Below are 24901 nucleotides of genomic sequence, written 5' to 3'. Positions count from 1 at the left end.
TAGGGAGGCAGGGACTAGAGGGAACGGGGGTCCTATTTCCAGACCCATCAGAAAACGGGGAGCCCACTCTTTCTGATAGAGCTTCCCACTCTCCTTCCCTACCAAACCTCAGGCACGCCTGAGCAGAGCCCGAGGTGCCGGAGCGCATTCAAGCCGGCGACAGGAGCTGGGACGGTAGGCAGGCAGGCCACGCGTGAGCTTTGCAGCTGGGGCGAGGCGAGGCGAGGTGGGGCGGGGCGAAGCGGGGGCGGGGGGGAGAGGGAGGCAGCTCCCACACTCGCTGCTCTGGTAGGGTGAGGGGCGTGAGTGTCCGTGTGTGTCCGTGTGTGCCTGTGTGTGTGTGCGTGTGTTGTGTGTGTGCGCGCGCGCCCGTGTGCCGATGGGGCTGCGTGTGCGTGTGTGCGCCCTCGCGGGAGTGAGTGCGTGAGAGCGCGCGGCGGGCAGGCGGGCGGGCGGGCGGGCAGAGGGAGAGACACCCAGCCACCGACTGCTGCATTGCTGCTGAGCCACGACTCGCTCAGCCCCCAATATGCGGCCGCTGCTGCCGCTGCCCCCACCGCCGCCGCCGCCGCCGCTGCTGCCGCTGAGGGGCCCGCGATCTGGTGGAGATCAGCAGCAGAGCGGCGGCTGCAGGTGGAGAGCAGCGCGGTGGGCTTGAGTCGGGTCGGGCTCTTTTCTCCCTCCCCTCCCCTGCTTCCCCTCCCCCTCCCCGATCCCCTCCTCCCCGTCCGCCCGCCCGTTCGCCCGCCGCGGGTCCGCGCCAGGGATTGGCACCGGCTTCTCCCCGACCCTTATTTATGATGCTTTTTTTCTTGGGTGCTCTGCCTGTGATGGTTTTTAGGCGGAGCCGTTTGCACCAAAAACTGTAGCAACTGCTCCCCCTTCTCTCCCCCTCCCCCCATCCCTTCCCTTCCCCTTCCCTCCTCCCCTCCGATACTGGATCAACAGCAGAAGAGGGACTGGTCGGGATCCGCGCAGATAGACAATGAATAATCGCAAGAAATTGACTTGAATTCCCCCGAAGCCGGCGCCGCCGCAGCTGAAGGCGGCTCTCTTTTTTCTTTTTTTCCTTCTATTTTCTTCTTTAAAGCCAGAGGGAGCACAAACAAACAATTTGTTTCTTGTACCTTGTTCCTTTTCCCCCCTTTTTTCTTTTTCACCTTTTGGGGGATTTGCAAACCGAATTACATGCATGTCCAGTGGGGGTAGGTTTAATTTTGATGATGGAGGGTCCTACTGTGGAGGCTGGGAGGACGGCAAAGCGCACGGCCATGGGATCTGCACTGGCCCCAAGGGCCAAGGAGAATACACCGGCTCCTGGAGTCACGGCTTCGAGGTGCTGGGGGTCTACACCTGGCCCAGTGGCAACACGTACCAGGGCACTTGGGCGCAGGGCAAGCGTCATGGCATCGGCCTGGAGAGCAAGGGGAAGTGGCTGTACAAGGGAGAGTGGACTCACGGCTTTAAGGGACGCTACGGGGTCCGGGAGTGTACCGGCAACGGGGCCAAGTACGAAGGCACCTGGAGCAATGGATTACAGGACGGCTATGGGACCGAGACCTACTCGGATGGAGGTGGGTGCTGCGCCAGCCCGGAGTGCTTGGGGAGCGGGAGGGAGGTGGGCGAGCTGGGAGGCTGGCGAGAAGGGAGGCGGGCGAGGAGGGAGGCGGGAGTGGCGCTCTCCGCACAGTCGAGAGCATTCTCCAGGTCTCTTGCCTCTGATTTGTTTTATTTGCCTGTGTTTTTCTGGGTTCTTGTTGCTACTTGGGTCCCTGGTGCCCGGCGCCTCGGCGGCGGTGCTATAGAGGCCCAGAGCTAGCTCAGGGAGGCTCCTGGCCCTCTCGCCACAGGTTGCTCGCTCCATATGTTCAGTGGGGGGTGCAGTGCAGTGGTGCTGCCTGGTGTCCCTCTCGGACCGTGGCCAAGAAGCCCCGGGGAGGGGGAGGGGGGCTTTCACCTCGTGCCTTAGAATTAATCGGAGGGGGAAGAGATAGATGCCGGTGTTCACTGCACCATCATAAACTAGAAGGCAAAGTGACAGTCAGAGGAGGGTGGAGAGGGCCTAACCCCAGAACCACCGGCCTGGGCTTTTGGCTTGTGTTCTCTCAAGTTGGGGGGGGGGCCTACTGGTGGGTCCCGCTGACTGCTGAGTGATGCTCATGGGGCCCTTGGTCCTTTTCCTTCTCCACCATCCCTTCATCTCAAGCTCCGGTTTCAGGCCTGGGCTCAGCATCACAATATCTGGGCTCAGGGATTGGATTCTGGGTTTCTTCTGCTTCCAAGGGCCCTTGCCGGGCTTGGGATCTAACCTGAAAAAAAAAATGCCACTGAGAATTTTAGAATGCTGTAGTGGAGACTGGGGGGGGGGGTGAGGCAAGGGAGCAATCCCAGAAAATAACCCAGGCCAATAAACTTCTAGGGGGTTGAACCTAGGCTGCTACTGCCAGACCAGGCAGCCTGTGAGGCCCATCTGTTTCCTGGATGCTCCTGGAGCTCTGATTGAAGTGCTTGCATTAATTTTCACCAGGAGTTTGGGAATCTTTTCTTGATCTTATTTTGAAGATGCTACAACAGTCAGGAGGAGTTCTAAGAGCTCCAAGCAGTGGAGGCTCAAGGATGTTAATGGCTGTTGGTGTCTGTGATACTGCGTACACTTTTTGCATGTCTTCATGCCCTGACACTAAACATTCTCCATAAGTAACACCTGAGATGTACTGAGTGTTGATTGTTTGGGACACAATAAATCTTGGAAGCGACTTTCCAACCCCCTGTTTCAGTTTTTAAGCTAAGATGAGGTACAGGTAGTGGTTTGGTGGAAACAGCATGTTTATTTTCTAGGCGGGAGAAGAGCAATTGCAGTGATTTTATGTTTCTTTCTTGGAGGGATGGAGGGAATGGATCCTGGAAACACATTTAGATTTGCTTTGGTCCCTTTTGTTCTGGCCAACTGAAAAAAGCTTTAAACACCTGCTTGACAGTCACATATACAGAGGTGAGGTAGGGCCGGGAAGTGATGATTATTTTGGCTTATGCAACCAAAAGGAAGGGCTCATTATTAAACAAAGAGGAGGAGTCTGGTGCACTTAATTATATAATTCTCCTGCCTATCAAATTCCTGCCAAACCCTGATCACAGACCTTGCTTTTGGGGTGGGTTTAACAAAATTAACAAAGATGGGGCAAGCTGTACCCAAGGGTGGGATTGTGAGGGGAAAGGAGATGGGTCGTGGATTGCAAAAGCTTCCCCCGGTTCCCGGGCTCTGTGCATGTGTGTGTGTGGGGGTGATGGGGCTTCAGCAGCAGATGTATGTGGACGGGGGAAGCAGGCAGCTTGCACTTCCCAGCTGGCATGTACCCTGTGCAGAGGGAGGAGTTATAACCCACGGGGCACCGACTGGAAAGCCCCACAGGGACCCTTCCCCCAAACAGAAAGCTTAGGAGTGCTACCGAGGCAACATAGGCCGGAAGTTCCCAACAGGCTTCGAGAGAAACTAACCTCCTCCTTAACTCTTCATGGGTCAGCTTGAGATGTGAAGTGAGGGAGAGAGGGACAGACAGGTAAAGATCTAGATCTTTTATTTGATCAAGGGTCTCTAGATTCCATCGGGACAAATGATGTAACTCCAGAAGTGAGGCATTATCTCTAGATAACCCACAACTGGGGAAGAAAGGGAGGGTTTTGTAAGTAATCTACCCTTTTAGGAAAAATCAACCCAAATATAATTGACTGGTCTGTGTTTGTTAGATACTGCTCAGGAAGTTTGGGGTGCAAAGTGTTAATACGAGAGATGTTTCTTTCCTGTGGGATCTCATAGGATATATTGTTCACACATTACCCAAAGCCCTACATATCTGACCTGGATGTAGCTGAGCCTAACTCAGGGAGTGGGTCAATGGTTTGCCTATAAATCCTAAGACAGAAAAACATAAGAAAAGCACAGTAAAAAAGACTTTGAATCCCAGTCCTGCTACTCATTATCTGTGAGTTTGGACAAGTTACTTATTTCGTCTTTGGGGCCTCAATTTCCCTCCCTGAAAAAATGCACAAACTGATCATTAAGGGTTGCTATGGCTCTCACAGTGTATGAGCCTTTGCACTTTCCAATTCTACCCAATAAGAGCAGATGTAGTTGCTAGGGCACCTGTGTCTGGGCAGCTTTATTTTTTCCAAAGGAAAAAAATCTTTATAATATATAAAATTTAAAACTGCCTAATCCAGCTGACAAGATTCATACAGATATCAATTCAAACTTTGATAATATATATTTCTTATGTCCTTTTTTCTCAACATGATTTAATTTTTCCAAATACATATAAAGGTAGTTTTCAACATTCATTTCTGTGAGACTGTGTCCAAATTTTTCTCCCTCCCTTTCCTCATCCCTCCCCAAGATGGCAAGCAATCTGACACAGGTTAAATAGGGGCAGTTTTTCTCCCCTTCAATCTAATTCTGTTGTGTGCATCTCCTTGGACTTCCTGTTCTGCAACAATAACCTCCAGATGTGTGGGTCACTCAGCTGGAGGATGTAATTCTCTTCCCCCCTCTCATTAGGAAGGATGTTTCTATTGAAAATTATCTGCTAGTCAGTAATGCATCAATGCTATCAATTCCATTTCTAAGGGATACTAGGAGAATCATGGGATCACTGTCTGTCAGAAAGGTGAACTTCCTGTCTAAGGTAAACAACAGTCCTTTGAACCTTTCAGTAATCAACTAGTGGTAAGTGATGGCTCAGGCACAGCAGAGTTTGGAAAGCAATGTCCTAATGAATTAATGATTAATGGCTTTGAAGCTAATCCTGCTTTTCCTTGCATATTAGCTGGAACATCAGGAAACCTTCAACTTCAGTCCTGCTCTGAGTGCTGACTTGGGGAAACTATTTTTCATAAATAATGCACAGATAGCTCATGTCCTCTGCATTTAGATGAGATCTGTAGGAATCCATTTAAAGTGAAGACTTTTTTGACCAGGCTTTTCTCCAGTCTCACTCTTTCCTAGGCAATGACACTCATTCCTTATTGATGTGAGATGAGGTTCACTTGTAGACCATCATTAGGATCTGCTAAAAGCTTCACAGAAACCTATGAGGCTTTATATATATATATATATATATATATATATATATATATATATATATATATATATATATCATTCATATGAATTGCTATAGAAATTGAAAAACTCTCCTCTTCCTAAACTGGGTGATTTCAGGGATCTTTAAGGTTTCTTAGATTGGGCTTTGATTTTGTAATTCCTCCCCAAACTCTCTTTTATGTAAACTCACTTGTCTCATCTCTACTTCCTTCCCTCCCTTCCCTTTCTCCTATCCTCTACTCCTTCTTTTCCTTTCCCTTTTCTCCCCTTCCCTTCCCTCCCTTCTCCTCCCCTCTCTTCTTTTCTCCTCTCCTCTCCTCCTCTTCTTTTTCCCTTCCCTTCTTTTCCCTCTTCTCCCTTTTCCCTTTTCCTCTCCCCTCCCCTCCCCTCCCTCCCTTTTCTCCCTTTTCTCCTCCCCTCTCTTCCTTTCCCCGTTTCCCTATTCTTTCTCCTTCCCTCCCCTCTATTTTTGTTCCTTTTCATCTCCCCTCCCCTTTCCCCCTTTTTCTTCTTCCATCCCTTTCCTTTTCCTCTCCTCCCTCCTCTCCTTTTCTTTCCTTTTCCTTCCATTCCTCTTCCCCCCTCTTCTCTTTGTCCCTGTTTCTCCTCCTCATGTACTCATATACTTCACAGAAATACTGACTTTCTCCCCATCCATTTGACCTCCATACCCTTCTCAGGTAAATATTTCCTTCTCAGAGCATTGCACACAGGAACCCATCCCTCAGACCCAAAGTCACCCCCTACAAATAAACTCACCCACACCCTGAAAAATGAGTCATCTCACACACACACTCCTCTCCCCCTCCTCCTCCACACATACCCGCATACATATCTCTCTAATACACACATTCTATACACAGGCCCAGATTACTCATCCCACACACATCACACACACCCACAGTCAAAATTCAGATACACTTCAAGCACATGTACACATGGGTGTGTGTGGTACGCGTGCGCACATGCACACGTCTACCATCTAAAGATATTTTTCATCCCATTAGGCAAATCACAGACACAGGAGTTTTCATTCAGGCATTAAACCCTGTCTCTGAGATATGCACACCAAAACAAGTGGTTCATATAAAACACTTTCCTCTACAATATAGCCTTTTTCCTTCAGAGCCATATTTAAAATCTTTGTCTCACCTGTTAAAGCTCATCCTTTAAAACCAACCCAAGTGCTACTACATCCAGGAAGATCTCCTTGATCTCTCAAGTCAGTGATAGCCTCTATGCTCTCAAACACTATATAGATTTTTGCTTGCACCTTTCGTATGGATTGAATTTAATATATATTATTCTTTCATATAACTCTGTTTGGCTGTACTCTCCATGAGAGATGAAACCTAAGCCGGTAAGTATCTAGCATAGAGCTCTGAACACAACAGGAACTGAATTAATGTTTGTTGAATAAATACAGACACAATGTCCTTGAGGGGCTTCAAGTTACTAATGAAATTATGTGATTTGACTTTATTTAAAATTAATGCACTCTAAAGAAATCATACCATATATGGCTCCTTGGAAATAAAGTATCAAAAATATGAAACATTGGGGAAAATATTCATGTCATGGTAGGTTGCATTTTTCAAAGCCTAGTGTCTACAAGAGGAAGGTGATAGTCACCTACATATCCTGATCTAGTCAGATATCCATGTGTAGTGTCGCTTTTAGTTTGGGTGCCACAGTTTAAGAGACAATGATGGGCTGGGAGATGTCTAGATGAAAGTGACAAAGTGGGTGAGGGATCTGAAATCATGCCTTATGGAGGCTCTGTTGAAGGAAATGGTGTTATTTCATCTACATCAATAAGAGTTAGAGAGGAGATGTGATTGCTCTTTTCAAGTATCTGACAAAGTAAATTTTTATGCTTGGTCTCAGAGGGTAGAATTAGGACTTGTGGGTGGAAGTTAATTGGGAGACAGATTTTGGCTCAATACAAGGCAGAACTTCTTAACAAATACAGAGGCTTCAAAATGAACCAGTGTTCCTCTTGTTAGACAGTGATTCCTCTATCACTTAAAATGTTTGAGCAGAGGCTAGGTAGTTCTTTGTCAGGGATGCTTTAGAAAGGATTCATGTTTTGGGTAGGGAATGGACCAGGTATAATAATTGTTATTGTTTTTTTTTAGTAATTGTTATTGTTAAGTCGTTTCAGTCATGGCCAACTCTGCTTTGCCCATTTGGACAAAATACTGGAAAGTTTTGTTGTTTCCTTCTCCAGCTCATTTTACAGATGAGGAAACTGAGACAAACAGGGTTAAGTAAGCTGCTTAGAGTCACACAACTAGTAAATATCTGAGGCCAGATTTGAACTTGGGAAGATGAGTCTTCTTGACTTCAGACCTGGCGTTCTATTCACTTAGCCACCTAGCTGCCCAGAAATAATAATACAATACACCAAATGTTTTTATTAAGCATCTGTGATGTGCCAGATACTATGCTAAGTGCTAGGGCTACAAAAAAGAAAAAGAGTCTCTACCTTCAAAGTGCTTACAGTCTAATAGGGGAGGGCAGAAAACACAAAAAATGCTGAAAAATGAAGGAGAGGAGAGAAGGTGCAGATGACCTCTGAAATCCATTCTATATTTGATCTATTTATATTTTTAAAAATCAAAATGCCTATTTTTTGAAGTAACAAATCAAATAGTGTAGACACTGCCAATAAGAACTAATTTTAGAAACAGAAAAGGAGGAAACACCTACAATCAAGGAGAAAGAGGGATCCTGGAAGATGATCTTTCAGCTGCTTTTAAAGAAAGAAAAACATAGAAAAAATGACAGATAAAAGTGAAAGGAAAAGAAATTCAAGAGTATCTACCTTTTAGTCATCAATTATAGTTGAAAAAGCAATGTTATTAAAAAACACTCTTTACCCCAACTCAACTCTAGAGCTGTTTGCCAGCCTTTTCATTAGGAAGCCTCAGGCAGCTAAGTGAAGTATACAAAGAATCAGTATCCCCTTAAAAGAGCTTACCCATTCTAGGAGTGACTAACTCAGATGTTAACAATTAACCTAGCTAACCCTGGGAAAAGCACAACTCAATCTTTATCCTCTCTAGGGAGACCAAGCTAGAGAGGTGAAAGCTTGGGAGAGAACCTGGAAACATTCAGTAATAACAAAGAAGTCTTACTTTTCTACCCTTAAGCACCTTTTGGTTTCTCAACTAAAAAAAAGTAGAAAAAATGTTCCTTTGTCAATCTCTCTATTCCCTTGCCTCAGTGGAATCTGTCAGCCCAAGTAACAAGAAAGATTGAGAAAGGAATGCATTTTGTTTCCCATTTTACACCTGTAAATAACAAACACGCCACAGTAATTTTATGAATAAATAAAGTTCCACATGATAACATATATAAGGATCATGAGGGCAGGGAATTTTTCCATTTTGTTTTTATATGGTCCTGCCCTAGAACAGTCCTTTAACATAACAGATACTTAATCAGATGTTTCAGTTCAGTTGAATGAAAGGCAGTGGGTGGTGTGCTTCAAGTGAACTAGTTACATGACACAGTCGAGAGAACTCTAGATCTGGAGTCAAGACAAGGCATAAAATCCCAGCTCTGACACTCACTACCCATGTGACTTTAGACAAATCATCTCCCTTCCCTGGACATCAGTTTCCTTTTGTACAGAACAACTGCATTAAACTAGTAAATTTCTAAGGTCCCGACTGGCTTTAAATTCTATAAATTCCATAAACCACCATAAATAGGTGGTAGAAGGCTCCTGCCTCAGGTGTTTACTGATTGTATATTCTTGGGAAAGTCTCTTCATCTCTGTCTGTCTCATTTGTGAGATGGGATAATAATAGTACATACTACCTTAAAGTGCTATATAATTCTAGATCTTATCTCTCTAAACAAGCAAAATGACTCGAGGTATGCATAGAGGACTGTAAAAAACAAATATCATGTGTACTAAGTTTTCTCCAATCATTTCCTTTCCTCACAAATATATCCAAGTTGATATTTCCAGGAGTTAAGAATTTTCAGAACTAAATCCCCAAGGCTCTTTTCTTCTCTAAGATGGTGAGGCAACATGTTGAAGTCTGTTCTTCTTAGTCTGTTCAGGACCTTGGAGAGTGTTCACCAGATAAATACATATATTTTTCCCTTCTAGGTTTTCAGTGCATTGTAGATGCTTCTTTTCATTGACTTAATGGTCCAAGACCTCAAACCTCTTAGAGTCATCTCTTATAACTAAACAAAGAAATTACAGGCTAAATAGCTTAGAAATCCGAGACTTTACTACTACAAGAAACTTCGTAGAGTATTTCCTTATTTCATTTTATTTATCATTTTTGGTTCTAGCATTGCATTGAAATGGTGGAAAGGATTGCATAGTTAGGGAAATGGTGTTTTTGCAGTGGGTTCAAATAATCTTATCAGAATTTATGAAAACTGATTTGACGTTTGAGGTGGCTTTCTTCCTTTGGTTTCCTTCATTTACTATTGGGCTTACAGTTGGATTTATGAGCATGTAACTGAAAGTCAGTATTGGACTGATTGATTTTGTTCATAGTAGCCAATGGGATGGAGTATTCACCATAGTCTTTCCACACTAGAATTAATTGATTAATTATTGCTATAAATAATATTAATAATAGGAATTATTAACCCCGTCTGTCCTATAGTTTACTTTCCTCGTTACTCTGTTACTTAATTGGAGATTTAAAGGAAAGGAAAAAATTTATTAATGTTTCCCTAATCAGATTAGCTAAACTTGCAAAACAGAATTCTTTTAAAGAATCTTGTATTCTATTTAATTGCTAATTGTTGGCTCTTCCTCTTGAGTGATTCTTTGTTGAATTTTTGCATTACTAAGACATAGTTTTATGAATAATGCTGATAATATAGTAAAAATGACATAACTAATATTTGGAAAGTGTTTTTTAACATGTTTTTGCTGCTTCTTTCTGTGCTCAGCACAGTGCCTGGAACATAATAATTACTTAATGAATGCTTATTGGTTGATTGATATTATTCCATTTGGTCTTCAAAATAACTTTATAAAATAGTTTGAGGATTATGCTTCCCATTTTACAGGTGAGGGAATAGAGGCCAACAGAGGTGAAGTGATGCATTTATAGTCATGTGATTGGTAAGTGAAAGAGCCAGGACTTAAAGCCAGGTCTTCTATCTCTGAATTTACTACCTTTTCCTCTCTATCCTTTTGCCTCTTGAAACTAATGTGTAAGATGATGTTTGGAGGAGTTTTCTATGAATGCAGTTATATATTCTCTCCCTGATTCCTATTATTAGTGAAAATTATTTTTGATTGAGAATATGAAATAGGGGGAAAAAAAGTAGAATGACAAATGGAAAAAGTTAGGTGGTTACTAATTACTAACCTTAGAGTTGTCTCTAGGATTGGAATTTCCTTTTTAAAAAATTTCAGTAGCATTTCATTTTTCTAATTACATATAAAGATCATTTTCAACATTCTTTTTGTAAGATTTTGAGTTCCATTTTTTTCTCCTTCCTTCCCTTATCTCTCCCCTTCCCAAGACAGCAAGAAATCTGATATAGGTTATACAATCATTTAAAACATATTTAGGATTGAAATTTCAAAACTGAAATTTGATGTTCACATGCCATGTATGCCCATGTAAAAACAAGCCCCAAAATACTCATGTTGAGTCCCATCAAAGGAAAGAAAATAACAATTGGACAAGAAAGCCCATTAAGACTCCTTCTAGGACTATTTGTTTTGCTCTATTTTGTCTTATCTTTTTGATTCTGATGGATGAACTTATCACTCATTCAACAAACGTATAACAAATGATCTATTCTGATCTAGGTATTATGGGGAAGACATATATACACGTAAACCAAAAGGTGTAGTTTCTTGCCTTTATAGAATGTCTTGGAGTGGTGAGTGGGTTTGTACACCTTGATCACATCAAATGTTAAGAGGAAAGGGAACAAGTGCTTTAATGTGCCAGACAGTATGCTAAGAGCTTTACACCTATTCTCATTTGATCCCAAGAACAGCCTTGGGATATAAGTTGAGGAAACTAGGAAGAGATTAAATGATTTGTCTAGTTCCACAGTTAGTAAATATGAGGCTGAATTTGAACTTCCTTACTCTAGGTCAGAGGAAGGAGAAGTCATGATAGGCTGGGGTGGGTCAAAGAAGGCTCCTTGGAAGGTAGACCTTAAAAACGGACAAGGGCTTGGCTAAGGAGAGATGATGAGAGCGGCAGGGATAATAGTCTGAGCAAAGGCTCAGATTTGTATATACTAAGTGTGCTCAGGGAATATCAGTGGCATAGGCTAGGGAGAGTGAAGGATCTGTGTAGGGGAAGAAATAAGAAACAAGGCTGGAGATGAGGTTGACGACCGAGCCCTGCCTCTCCCTCACTCCTCTGATGCCTTTCCTTTAACAACCTCTCATGGGAGAGTGTTCATTTCCCAAGAGGCTCAAGTGCCCACTAAAAGAAGAAAAACTACCCAGGAAGCTCTCTGGTGTTTGGTAATAATTACTTCTTGCTCATTAGGCTCTAGTCAGTAGCTACTTTAATGGGCTGGAGCTAGGAATCATTTTATGGGTAGAAAAAAGCACATCTTTGGGCTAAAAGGAAGCTAGGATTGATACCACCTTCCTCTCCTTTTTTTTTCCATAGGGAGGGAAGTAGAACCAAAACAGCATGAAGGAATGCAGAAATAGAGGAGGGGTCAGAGGACTTCCTATCTTTGCTCATAGCCCTGCTAACACTTAACTTTACTGCTTAAAAATAGTGGATTCATCTCTTTGGGGATTATCCTCAACAAAGTTAAAGTCCTAGGTGATACTTTGTCTTCTTGTTCATTGTGACCAGTTTTTGTGCATGGTTTTTTTTTTTTTTCAGGGAAGGGGTAATGTGTGTGTTGTGTTTGTGTGTTTGTGTGTGTGTGTGTGTGTGTGTTTGGGAAATGCAAATTAATTTAAATTAAAGAAAAACACATGTGGGAAATAAATCTACTAGAAAAAGTCTCTTCAGATGACTTTCAAATCTTAGCATGAATAATGTTTTAACCAGAATAGAATGGTTATAATTGGTAAAAATCTTAGAATAGAGAATACTAGAACTGGAAAAGACTGGGCCTAGAATATTAAAGTTGAAAGGCCTTTTAGAACATAGAATGTCAGGGCTGGAAGGATCCTTACAACATAGAATATCAGGGATAGAAGGAACCTTAGAACATTGGTTATTAGAGCTGGAACATGACCAAGAACATGGATTATTAGAGGTAGAAGGGATCTTTGAACATAGACTGTCTGAGCTGGAGGAGACTTTAGGACAAAGAATGTCAGGAACCTGGGAAGAGAGAATATCTGAGCTAGGAAGGACCTCAGAGAACAATACTATCATTTGGAAGGAGAGGAAAGGGAGACCCAGACTAGAGAAAGGGCTTACCTAGACCACACAGAAAATATTGGCAGAGTTGGGTCTTGAATCCAGGTCTCCTGACTTTTGTCTGCTGTTCTTTTCACTTGACCATGACTACATTTGCTATTTAGGTTATCCATGCCATTGGTCCCCCTGGAGTGATGTGAACAAACACCATCTGAGTTTGTGTGTTATTTTGTGACTTGACTGTTGCAAGGTACCCTCGAGAGCAAATTCATTAGTTGCCCACTAGAGAATGGAGCATATTTATAGCAGAGGTCAGTGTTCTGGGATGGTTCGAGCAATCCATAGTGAGCCAGCCAGAAGTACCTGCTGAGTGCTCACAGGTACAGAGCATTGGCTAGGAGTCTGAGTAAAGAACAGAAGGTGCTTACAAGTCCAAAACACTGACTGGCAATGCGCGCTAACACTGAGGCTGAGGCTGGAGCTCAGGAGACCTCAGCACTATTTCTGATGCTGTTATAGTCTCCAAGTGCCCTTGCACCTGTTCTGTGGACCCTTTCAGCTTCACTTTCCTTCTCTGTGAAAGGGATTGGATGAAGCCTTCCAGGGCAAGGTTGGGAGGGTTAATGAGATGATCCATTTCTGTCCTCAGTGTACATTGGGGGAAAAGTTGTTAACATTTTCTCCCAAAAGAAATAATGTATTGTGAAAATTTTGTTTCATTCTGGGCTCAAAGTTCCAAGGAGAATACATTTCTTTCTAAACTTGTAGCAATTGAGAATTTGGGGGATACTGTGACTTAGTGGAAAGAATAGATCTGGGGCCAGGAATCCTGCATTAAAATTCAGATTCTAACTCTGTGGACATGAGTGGGCAAGTGAGTCTCATTTTTCCCATCAGTAAAATGGAGTAGGAGTAGCTAAATGGCTCAGCAGAGTGCAGGATCTGAACTTAGAAAGACTTGAGGTCAAGTCTGGCCTCAGACACTTATTAGCTGTGTGAGTCTAGGCAAGTCACTTAAACCAGTTTACCTCAGTTTCCTCATCTGTAAAATGAGCTGGAGAAAGAAATTACAAAACTCTGCAGTATCTCTGCCAAGAAAACCTCAATGAGGCTTAGGAAGAATCAAATATGACTGAAATGACTGAACAACATCAATGAAAATGAAGGTAGTAATACTCTCACCACTTTTCTGTCAAGGTTGCTGGGAGGAAAGTGCTTTGCAATTTATAAAGGGAATGTTCACTTGTTCACTCACTCATCTGCGCAGGAACAGGAATTTGGGGAAGGAATGTAATCTCAGAGTCAAGAAGACATGTCTTTGACACCCATTGACTTGATGACCCTGGACAAATCATTTAAGAGGCAACTCTTAGATTGCAGGGCAATCCACTTGAAGAGGGAATTCTTTATCCTGAGCATTCTGGATGAAATAATGCATCCAAAGGGGGGGAAACATGTGTAAATGTAAGTTAATTAATTTCAACCAATGTTCTAAGGTCTATTCTATGTTCTAAGGTTCCTTCTATCCCTGACAATCTATGTTGTAAGGATCCTTCCAGCCCTGAATTCTATGTTCTAAAAGGCCTTTCAACTCTGATATTCTAGGACCTAAAGTCTTTTCTAGTTCTGGGATATCCTCTATTACTGAAGATTTGGGCCCCAGGCTCTTAGCATAGTACCTGCCACAGAGCGAGTGCTCAATAATTGCTTATTGATTTGACTAATGTCAGAGACACAGACCTGAGTTCCAGTTTTAACTCTGCCACTAGCTAGCTATAAAAAATCAGTCAGATTCCTTAATGTCTCTGAATTTCTGTTGCTGTAAAAATAAAGAGAACTTAGCATTTGCTCTCTGAGGTCTCTTACAGCCCCAAACATTTTATGATCTTTAACTTTCCTGACCCATTTATTCTTTAGTAGATTCCCTTTATGAGTTACTATGAGTGGGAAAAGAAATTGTTGCATGGTAGTCAGTCTTCTGATAATGAATTTTTCCAATTCTAAAATCATCACGTCATAATTTTAAAAATTGGAGAATATTTTTGAGATAATTTAGTCCAGGATCTTCATTTTATTTTTGAGGGAACCGAGACTTAGGGAGATATATTTGTTTGCTTGTTGTCTCCCTTATTAGACTGTAAGCTCCTTGAGCATAGAGATTGTCTTTTTGTATTCCTATAACTTGGTACAGTGCCTGGCATGTTAAATGATTGATTGAAATTGACTGTCCCGCGGATATATCAGTTATAAGTGAGATTCAAACATGAAATTCAAACCTATTTCTTCTAATTGTACAATTAGGACTCCTTTTACCTAACTACATTGCTAAAGTGGTCTTGAAATGACAGACCTTTCCAACTTAATAAGCCCTGGGCCCTGAAAGACATCTTAACACTTCCTAAGGTCACCTCCAAATCATAATGAGGTCTCCTCCCCTCCTTTCCCTTCTTTCCCCCTCTCCTTTCTTCACTTCCTTTGATATTGGCTTCAACACCCTCCCCTCCCCCAGAGATGGTTTTAATTTTGGGGAAAAATGTTTTTTCTTTCAGCCTCTCCTATCCACTCATTCATTTGCTCATCTGGTCAGGGCCAGGAATTTGGGGAGATGAACATAGTTATTCATTTTTGAAGGCCTATGTCTTCTGACTTTCATTCTTATGAATATGTCTAGGGTTCATACAGTGTCATCCTAATTGGGGAACAATATGAATTTTAAAACCAAGGAAGAAATAATTCTAATAAGCTTTTATTCAAAAAGCATTTATTAAGCAATGCACTATGCTGGGTGCTAGGGATGCAGAGACAGACTAAAATAGTCCTTTGGGAAGAAAGGAGGGGGATAAATATTTATATAAATAATTATATAAAGGTATGTACAGAATAAATATGAAACCATTTGAAGGTAGGAGAAAAAGCACTAGTAACATGAGAATTGAGTTCACACAGATTCATAGAGACAGTGGTTTTCCTTTCTTAGATATACATCATTGTCACATCCCAGATATTTTGACGGATTCTCATTCATTAGATAAAGTGGACAGAGTCTTACTGGATCTGGAGTTAGGAAAATCCCAGTTCAAAACTGCCTTAGACACTTACTAGATGTGTGATGCTGGACACTTAACCTTTGTTTACATCAGTTTCCCCCTCTGTAAAATGGAGATGCTAGTAACATCTACCTCTCAGGATTGTTGTAGGGATCAAATAAGATGATGTTTGTAAAATTTTTTGCAAACCTAAAAGTGCTATATAAATATTATTCATTAATATCAGTGTATCCACTATGGAAAAATTCTAGAATAGAAATTCTCAAACGTAGGTTTAAGAAGTAAAAGAGGGTTAAGAACACTGGAATACCAGTTTTGAATAGCTATGAGGGAGCTAATCTCTCCTTCCTTTCTTCTTTCCCATTCCTCCAATTTATGTCTCTTCTCTCTTCTTTCTTTCTTTCTCTTGTTAAAAATCATGGAGTTGAAATCATCTTATTTAATCTGTATTTGAATAAAAAATCCCCTTCTCTTAATTTCTCCCTTTATCTGCATCTCCGTCTTGACTACTCCTAAAATCAACAATGAACAATTATATTTAGCCAGAGTTTATTGAACCCCTCTTCATACTTAGATACACGTTGGATAATCCAGATTGATGATAGTGATCACATTAAGAGAAAGACTAAAGAGACAGAGTTTCAAACAGTGTTTGTCCCATGAGGGAAGTGGGGTTGCTTGTAAGACAAACTTTTTTCTCCTAAGGCAATTGGGGTTAAGTGACTTGCCCAGGGTCACACAGTTAGGAAGTGTTAAGTGTCTGAGACTAGATTTGAACTCAGGTCCTCCTGACTTCAGGGCTAGTGCTCTGTCCATTGCACCACTTAGCTTCCCAAGACAAACTTTTAATAAAATTTTAATAACTACAACTGCTCTAAGATTTTTGGGACACCCTATTTAGAGTTGTTTCTTTTTGGGAAGTATGGGATACAAGGGAGAGGGAAAAATAAGAGAGGTAGAAACAGAAAGAGAAGTAATTTGGAATCCTGATAAAAGGAAGATCAATGTACTAGACCCCCATTAAACTTTGAAATGAATTTAAAACTGCTAATCCTTGAATTTCAGTTTGAGGATTTGGGAAGGGATGGACTGTTGGTTGTCTTTGTTGGGAAGCCCATTGTATCACTCCGCCCTAGATTTTGTTGCCAAAATATAACAAAGTTTATCTTAGTTTCTTTCCTTTCAAATGCCACTAGCCAAGGGGAAATCAGCACTAGCTTTCTGGGCTGGATCTTTTTTGTTGAAAATGTGGTCTCTTTGTAGTATCCAGAAACTGGAAACTGAGGGGATGCCCATCAGTTGGAGGATGGCTGAATAAGTTACTGTATATGAATGTAATGGAATATGGTTGCTCTGTAAGAAATGACCAGCAGGATGGTTTCAGAGAGGCTTGGAGAGACTGACATGAACTGATGCTAAATGAAGTGAGCAGAACCAGGAGATCATTATGTACTTCAACAACAATACTATATGATGATCTGTTCTGATTAATGTGGCTCTTTTCAGCAGTGAGAAGATTCAAACCAATTCCAATTGTTCAGTGATGAAGAGAGCCATCTATACCCAGAGAGAGAACTGTGGGAGCTGAGTGAGGAACACAACACAGCATTCTCACTCCTTCTGTTGTTGTTCGTTTGCCTTGTGTTTTCTTTCTCAGTTTTTTCTTTTCCTTCCTTCTTGATCTGATTTTTCTTGTGCAGCAAGATAACGTATAAATATGTAAACATATATTGTATATAACATGTATTTCAACATATTTAACATGTATTGAACTACCTGCCAGCTAGGGACGGGGTGGGGGGAAGGAGGGGAAAAGTTGGAACAAATTTGCAAGGGTCAGAAATGTTGGAAAAATTACCCATGCATGTGTTTTGCAAATAAAAAGCTTTGATTAAAAAAAAAAAACTAGATAACCACAACTACAACAACAAATGAAAATGTGGGCTGGTCATCAGAGGACAGGAGGGCAGTGCCATTTTTCTTGGGGAGGAGAGTGGGGCTCCTTAGCCATTGGCCTTGACTGCCCTTCTCTCCTAGTCTGGGGCCAGGTGGAATCCCCACTGTGAAGATGTAGCTCTCTATTCTTGCTGTATCATCTGTAATGAGCTTGTTGTGCCTTAGCCCTTACCATCTGCCTTAGAAGAGAGTGAGTCTGGAAGTCAGGAGGCCCCAGATTGACCTGCCTGGGTGACCTTGGAGCTGTCTTACGCTGCCATACTAGGTAATGGGAATGGCAAGAATCATTAGGGTGAATAAGAAGTCATGAGAGCTGGGCTCTGGTCTCAGTTCTGCTCTTAAATCTGAATGCTTATTGACTTCCATTAAGGGGTTTAGAAGCATGGTAGGGCCTGAGCCAGTGGGCAGACAGAAAGATGGACAGACTGGTCCCCCAAAGCCAGAGAGGCTGATCCTCATGCTAGAACCACTTTCTGTCAGCATGGCCCTTCCCTGGGCACTTCAGCCAAGGCTTCGGGTTCTCAGAGGAAAGGCCTTGAGACTCAGAGACTGTTAGGGGGTACACCTATCACCTTGCTTATGTGTTTATGCTACCTTAGGATACCAGCCTTAATCTCAGAATCACCAGGAGCTAATGAAATTCTCAAGGGAGCTCTTGTTTTTTTCCCACCTACCTTTTCATCTAGGAAAAAAACACACCCATTTTTAATTTTCTGAGATTTAGTAGGTATCTTTGTTCGAGGTGCCCTGTACCACAGTCTGGAAAGGGGTTTCTCTTGTTTGCAGACAGGGAGGGGTCCCAAGATTTGGGGATCAGTGTTTTCATTAGATATTCTTCCCTAGAACTTTAACCAGGGGCAGGGATTTTGTCTGCAAATCTCTGACCCTCTGTCTATAATTCATATCTCTGCACCCAAGGCTACTCATACCAATAAGACCACGTGAATCAGAACAAATAGAATCAGAGTTAGACCTGTCCTTCGTAGTGAATGTACTGCTTGCAACTCTCCAGCCTCCTACCTCCTGGCCCTGCCTGCCTTCTGGAACTTAAGGTTGTCCTTTTATGGTCTTGGCTTATCTTCTCAGACTTCAGTCTTCTCTCCTTTTCTCATTAAGCCATAGTTATCAGGCCCTTCATACTCAGGTGGACTTCCAGTCTGTGAATTGTGCTATTCAACTTATTTTGTGGATATCTAATGCCATGGAAGATTTAATCTCTGTGGATCACTCTTTTTAATTATTATTTTAGCTTTTTATTGACAAAACATATGCATGGGTAATTTTTCGACATTGACCCTTGCAAAACCTTCTGTTCCAACTTTTCCCCTCCTTCCTCTCACTCCCTCCCCTAGATGGCAGGTAGTCCCATATATGTTAAATATGTTAAATCCAATATATGTATACATATTTATACAGTTATCTTGTTGCACAAGAAAAATCCGATCTAGAAAGAAATTAAGTCAACCTGAGAAGGAAAACAAAAATGCAAGCCAACCATAACAGAAAGAGTGGAAATGCTATGTTGTGGTGCACACCCATTTCCCTGGTTCTCTCTCTGAGTGTAGTTGAGTCTCTTCTTTACTGAACAATTGGAACTGGATTTGGTTCATCTCATTGTTGAAGAGAGCTATGTCCATCAGAATTGAGCCTCATACAGTATTGTTGTTGAAGTATATAATGATCTCCTGCTCATTTCAATTAGCATCAGTTCCTGTAAGTCTCACCAAGCTTCTCTGTATTCATCCTGCTGGTTATTTCTTATAGAACAATAACATTTCATAACATTCATATGTGTGGATCACTCTTTAGAAGAAGTTGGAATGGGTTTTCTAAGTTCCTTTGGTTATTCTATGATATCTATATCCATGACATCTATTTAATGTTCTTGGATCTTTCACAAATGCATTTGTCCGCTGTCACCCTTCTTTCCCATTTGAATCCTGTAAGCAGGTGTACTTTGGAAGGTGTAAGTGTGGTTAGGTAGAGTAGCCTCCATATCCATTGCTGAGTAGCAAAGCAGGCTTTTCAAAGCAGGTTTTATAGCTGCAGAGCGTGCTGACTGTGTTGTAATTTGGGACAACCTTGGGCAAAGGTAAAGTCTACAGACCTGTCTGATTATGGTTATTAGACCTCTGAGGTAATGAATGTGCTGCCACATGTACAGAGAAGGTGACGATGGTCTTGCCTGAATTAATAGCAGGCTATTTACCCAATTTTGTAATGTATAATTAATCCCATTAAGTTTTTAACAGAGGCCAGTTTGGGCCATTTGGCTCTAACAGAAAGTCTTATTGAATCTTCCATGTCTATAATCTGAGTCTTTTTAAATGATTATTATCAGATAGGACTAAGAAATGCCAATCAGATCCTGGTTCAGAGAACTCTTTGAAGGGGATGACAAACTTGAAATTCTTAAGAATCTCAAAGATCAAATAATCCAAACTAATACCAGAACTAAATTGTAATTTCCTTGATAACCTCTTTGTTTTTGCTTGAAAGCTTTCAGGGAGGGAGTTTTCATTGCTGCTTGAGATGCCCATTTCACTTAGGGGCATTTACGATTGTGGGGAAGTGAGGATTTTTAAAGTCAAGCCTAAATCTGTCATTTTTTAGTATCCATACATTAGAACAGTTTCCCATTTGATGTCCAAAGTAACAACTCTCCAAAAGCTCAATCCATTTTCTTTTAGACTTGAAAGTCCTTTCAAATGGATCGATGATCCCCATGGATATGGATATGCCCACCAACCATAGCTAATAAGCCATCCAGTCCTATACATCTTTGTCCCTGCCTTCTCATAAGTTGAACCTGGGAGCTTTGCCCAATTTCCTTTTTTTGGGAGACTGATTACCAGAGTTCAAATCCTCCATGATATTAACTAGTCACAACAAAGGAACTTATTCCTCATGTGACCCCTCCATCTTCATCCTAATGGTCTTAATCTACATCTTGCCACTGGATCCACATAATTCTGGAGTAGAATTTCAATGGTTCCTCCCTGTGTAACTTCAGTTCCCTGGTCTTTAGCTTCCTTGTCTGTTAAGTGATGGGGTTGTTCTCTGAGAGTCTCTTCACTGCCCTTTTTTTCTAATTCATTCATGACATTTTTCCTCTGCTTCTCCTTTGTAATTCCATTTGTAACATATTATAGTTTACCCCCATTTACCATGCTCCTATCCATTGTCTTCTCTGTGTTACTCATTTTAAGTAATTGCATGCCATAGTATTCCATGTCTTGTGGCCTTAAAAGTATATTGGTATTAAGTTGACGACGCTCCATTTCAGGAAGAAATTTGGGATCATTTTTACAATTTTCCAAAGATCATTTATTCCACTTTCTTCCTCTTGTTCAATTCTGGCCCTAATTCACTGGTCATGTGGAGTGTCTGGCCAAAATTTTGATGGATGAATGTTATGGACTTTCCATCCAACTGCAATAGACATTCTTTGACCAGGTGAGTAGTCAGGCCAATTCTTTTGAGTTATAATGGACCTCATCCAGGAGGATCTGCATTGATCTAGGACTTAATGCAAATCATCACAATGGCATCCACAAAAAGGAAGCTTTAGATGAAGGATTCTTAATGTTGTTGTTTTTTTTTTCATCATGGACCCCTTTGAAAGCCTGGGGAAGCCTATGAAGCTATTAATCTCTTTTCAGAGTATTTAAAAAACGCTCAATTTAAATACATAACATAAAATACAAAAGAAACCAATTATAAAGAAATAATTTAAATTAAAAAAATTTAAAAAGACATTCATAAACCAATCCTTCTTGGAATTAGATTCCAGGTATATTGATTAAATTTTGAAGTCACTGAAACATTTTCAAAGCACCAGCTTTTTCATTGATATTCTTCCATTGGACTCTCATTACCTTACTGATGTTGGAGTTGAACGATATATGCAGTCAGAACACTTCTAGTCCTGGAGACATCATTTGCTATTTATATGATTTTGGGAAACTCACTTTATTTCTCTGAGACTCAGTTTTCTTTTCTTTAAGTAAGAATAATATTTGCCCTGTTAATCTTTTCCTTCTTATTGTGAAGATCAGATAAGATGCTATATATAAAGTACTTAGCACTGTAATATGTGGACATATGCATGTATGTAAATGTACATATATTGTAAACGTGAATGTACTCCATGAATACATGCATGTGAGTGAACACACGCACACAAACACACACACCACTCAGAAAATGGGTCGTCTGAGCAGCTTGTCTGATCTTCCTTCCTCTGATGTAATTAGATTGGTTTTCACTGTGTTTTCTTAGGTTTTATAGAGTATAATTTTCATTAAGTTAAAAAACAGTTCTTTGCCTCCTTTCCTTTGGTAATAGATACATAAGCCAATGTAGTTCCAATAAGACAAGATTTATATAATTTTCCATTTAAAATTAACCCTAAAGAATCAGAATCACAGAATTTCAGAGTTCAACTTTTACCCCAATCTACTTCTTTTTTTTTTAAACATTTTTTTTATTGAAGCTTTTTATTTACAAAGCATATGCAGGAGTAATTTTTTCAACATTGACCCTTGCATAATCTTTTGTTCTAAATTTCCAACCTACTTCTAAAAAAGAATCCACATTATCACATAAAATAACTGGACAGTTCTAATTGTTAGGAAGTTTTTTTTTCTGACTCTCTACCGACCTCTTTACTCCTCCTTCCTCCCTCCTCCCTTCTCCCTCTTTACTCCTCCATCCTTCCTCCATCCTTCTCCCTCCTCCCTCCTTTCTCCTTCCTCCTTCCTCCTTCCTCCTTCTTCTCCTAGATCCTATCTCTTCTGAAGAGCTGGGCACACTTTGCTAAGACAGCAGAGATTTGTAGGACTGTCAAGATTGCTAAAATCTAATTTCTTGTAACCATTTTTTGGGAATCTTCATTAATTTAAATTACAGACTTTCCTAAAACCCTAATGAAGAAAAGTATAGAAAATGTGCTAAGGAGTTATATTTGACATTGTCTTTGGTATATATTCAAGGGAAAATTTTGAAGAAGAATTTATAGAAAGACATTCTCATAAATTTAGGAGAATGTCTTTCTGTAAATTCTTCTTCATTAGGGTTTTAGGAAATTCTGTTAGGATGATTTTACCCATTTAAGAGAATGGATATTTTATGTAAGAAACTTTGTAATAGATATCTGGAAGGAGCCTTAGTATTTATATATAAATATATATATATGCATTTAATATGTTTTATGCATGTGTGTATATCTACATACAAATATACATACACGTATGCTAAAGATACACATATACACACTATATGTATGTGTGTAATCAGTTAAAGGGGGGGAATGATGTAAGTTGGTGAAACCTGGTGATGGAAGGAAATATATGTCAACACAGCTAAAGTTACCAATGAGTACTGATGAACACAGTATTTAAGACTAAAGGAGTTCTTTTCTTGTGTTTAGACTTAACTGACCCACTCATGATTCAAAAGTATCTGAGGTCTGCTCACTCCATATTAGTGCATTGTCAAAGGTCCCAGTTCCCAGCAGAATAAAACCACATAGTCCCTAGTGGCCTTGGATCACACAGAATTGGTCTGTTATCTGGTTAGAGCCTACTGCCTGGGGTGCAGCTGGGTATGCTAATTTATTTTTCAAAAATAGACAAAGATTGGGATCCAGGATGGTGGAGTGGTAAAATAAATGCACATCTTGTCTTGTATCCTTCTTGTAGGAGAACATGTTCCATCCGTGGTTTGCATGCTATCAATAAACCCTGCGGTTAGCATAAAAATTAATAAAAATAAATTCTCCATAGAGTAGCTATACAACACAGTATAAGTCTTCTGGTTCTGTTAATTGTTGGGGTGCCAGTGTAGCAAATTGCCTGTTTATATATTATTCCTCATTCTTAGTACTATCTTAAGCAATTTCCTTTGAAGAAGGGTTGGGGACATATCTCTACCACTACCTAGAGTAAACATCACATATACTGGATGAACAAACGGCATCTTTATCCTTAGAGATCATTAAAAAAGTGTTAGGGGCTAATGTCATGCAATACTTCTTGCTTTTAAATGATATTGTCGACCAGTAGGAAAAAAGGATTTGAGTTATAGAATTTTGATTTATAAACATTTTTAAAAATTGGATCTCCCTATCTTACCCAGGCTGAAAATACAGGGGCTTCTCAGAGGACTGATACTACTTTGATGGGCAGAGGAGTTTTAATTTGCTGCATTTCTGACCAGGCCTGTTTTGTTTTGCCTTAAACAATTTGGCCCCCATCCCGACGGTTCACCATATTCATGTCTAATTTTGTTTGGACAGCAGTTAGCTTATTCTACTGCAGCTCAGAACTCCTGAACTTGAGACCCACTGAGGTTATGGGAGTGTTTCATCTCAGTAGATTTGTGGACATTTTTTCCCATTCTTTTGTGTAAAGGGAAGCACAACCTAGGTCTCTGGGAGTTGAGAAATGGGACCACACTACTTCTAGCATCCCCCTCCTCCTCTCATCATCCTCACAAAGCTATAGTATTCATCAAATTTCAGGAAGTATCTGTTCCTCCTAATGAATGTCACCTGTTATCTCACACCTGACAATGGTTTCCATTAATTCTTGATTTCTCTTCAGAGACTAAGCCCCTATTGGCCAGTGGAAGTTGATAAAGTCCCCACCAGGGCCCCTCTTGATGATTTATTACTGGCATAAATAGCTTCTAAGAGCTTAGTTCTGAAAGTGTGATTCCAGGAAGCCAGTCCCCAGATGACAGAATGCTGATTAGCATTCTTTTCCGGGTTTGGATTTCTGCTGTTCCTACCTTTCCTATTCCGGGATGGGCTTAAATGAGAACTGAGAGATAGAGGGAATGGCACTTAAGAGTTACCCAGGAATTCAGGACTGACCAGATTGGGGGTGAGCATGGGAAGGGGGTGGATGGTTTATGCTCCCTGAAGCCTGACTAACCATCTGGGCATCTGGGGGAAAAGGGAAAACCAAGGTTTTCTCAATATATTTTGAGTAGCTATGAGATAAGAAATCTCCTGATTTCATTTGAAGAGATACTTAAAGATAGTGGAGGAAGTCTATTGAATGAAACTGATCATTTCTTTCCTAGTCACAAGTAGATGTTGCGAATACTTGATTAAGCAAGTACTGGTACTAAAAATCCAAACACAGTGAATAATTGGAAAAAAAAATGCTATTTGCCTCATGCTGGTATTTGACAATTTTTCCCTCTCTGATAAATGAACCTTCCTTATTAGGTCTTGGCTTAGGTTAATCCTAAAATGATTTATTTTCCTTTACCATTCAGGGTAGAGAGAATACCATTTTGGAAGTGAAAATTGCTTAGTCTGTTCTACAAAGGAAAGATGGCATGATGTAGTAAACAGAGTGTTCACAGTACCATAGGAAGCTCTGAGTTCTGACAATTTCTGATATTTGATAACTATGTGACCACCAACGCATCCTTTCACATCTTTG

At 40.9% G+C, this 24901-nt stretch overlaps 1 protein-coding gene across 1 annotated transcript in view; it reads left to right on the top strand.

Moving 5' to 3' along the window:
• The first annotated feature begins 354 nt into the window (after nucleotides 1-354).
• JPH3 (junctophilin 3) overlaps nucleotides 355-24901 on the top strand; it is a 190962-nt gene continuing 166415 nt past the window's right edge. The window contains exon 1 of the mRNA XM_003758468.4: nucleotides 355-1574. Within this exon, the coding sequence (XP_003758516.1) occupies nucleotides 1193-1574 (382 nt within the window). The 5' untranslated portion in view covers nucleotides 355-1192. The remainder of the gene's footprint in view (nucleotides 1575-24901) is intronic.

This window comes from Sarcophilus harrisii, chromosome 2 (assembly GCF_902635505.1).
Source record: "Sarcophilus harrisii chromosome 2, mSarHar1.11, whole genome shotgun sequence".
In the NCBI taxonomy this organism is placed as follows: Eukaryota; Metazoa; Chordata; class Mammalia; order Dasyuromorphia; family Dasyuridae; genus Sarcophilus; species Sarcophilus harrisii.
This window is presented reverse-complemented; position numbering and strand designations above follow the sequence as displayed.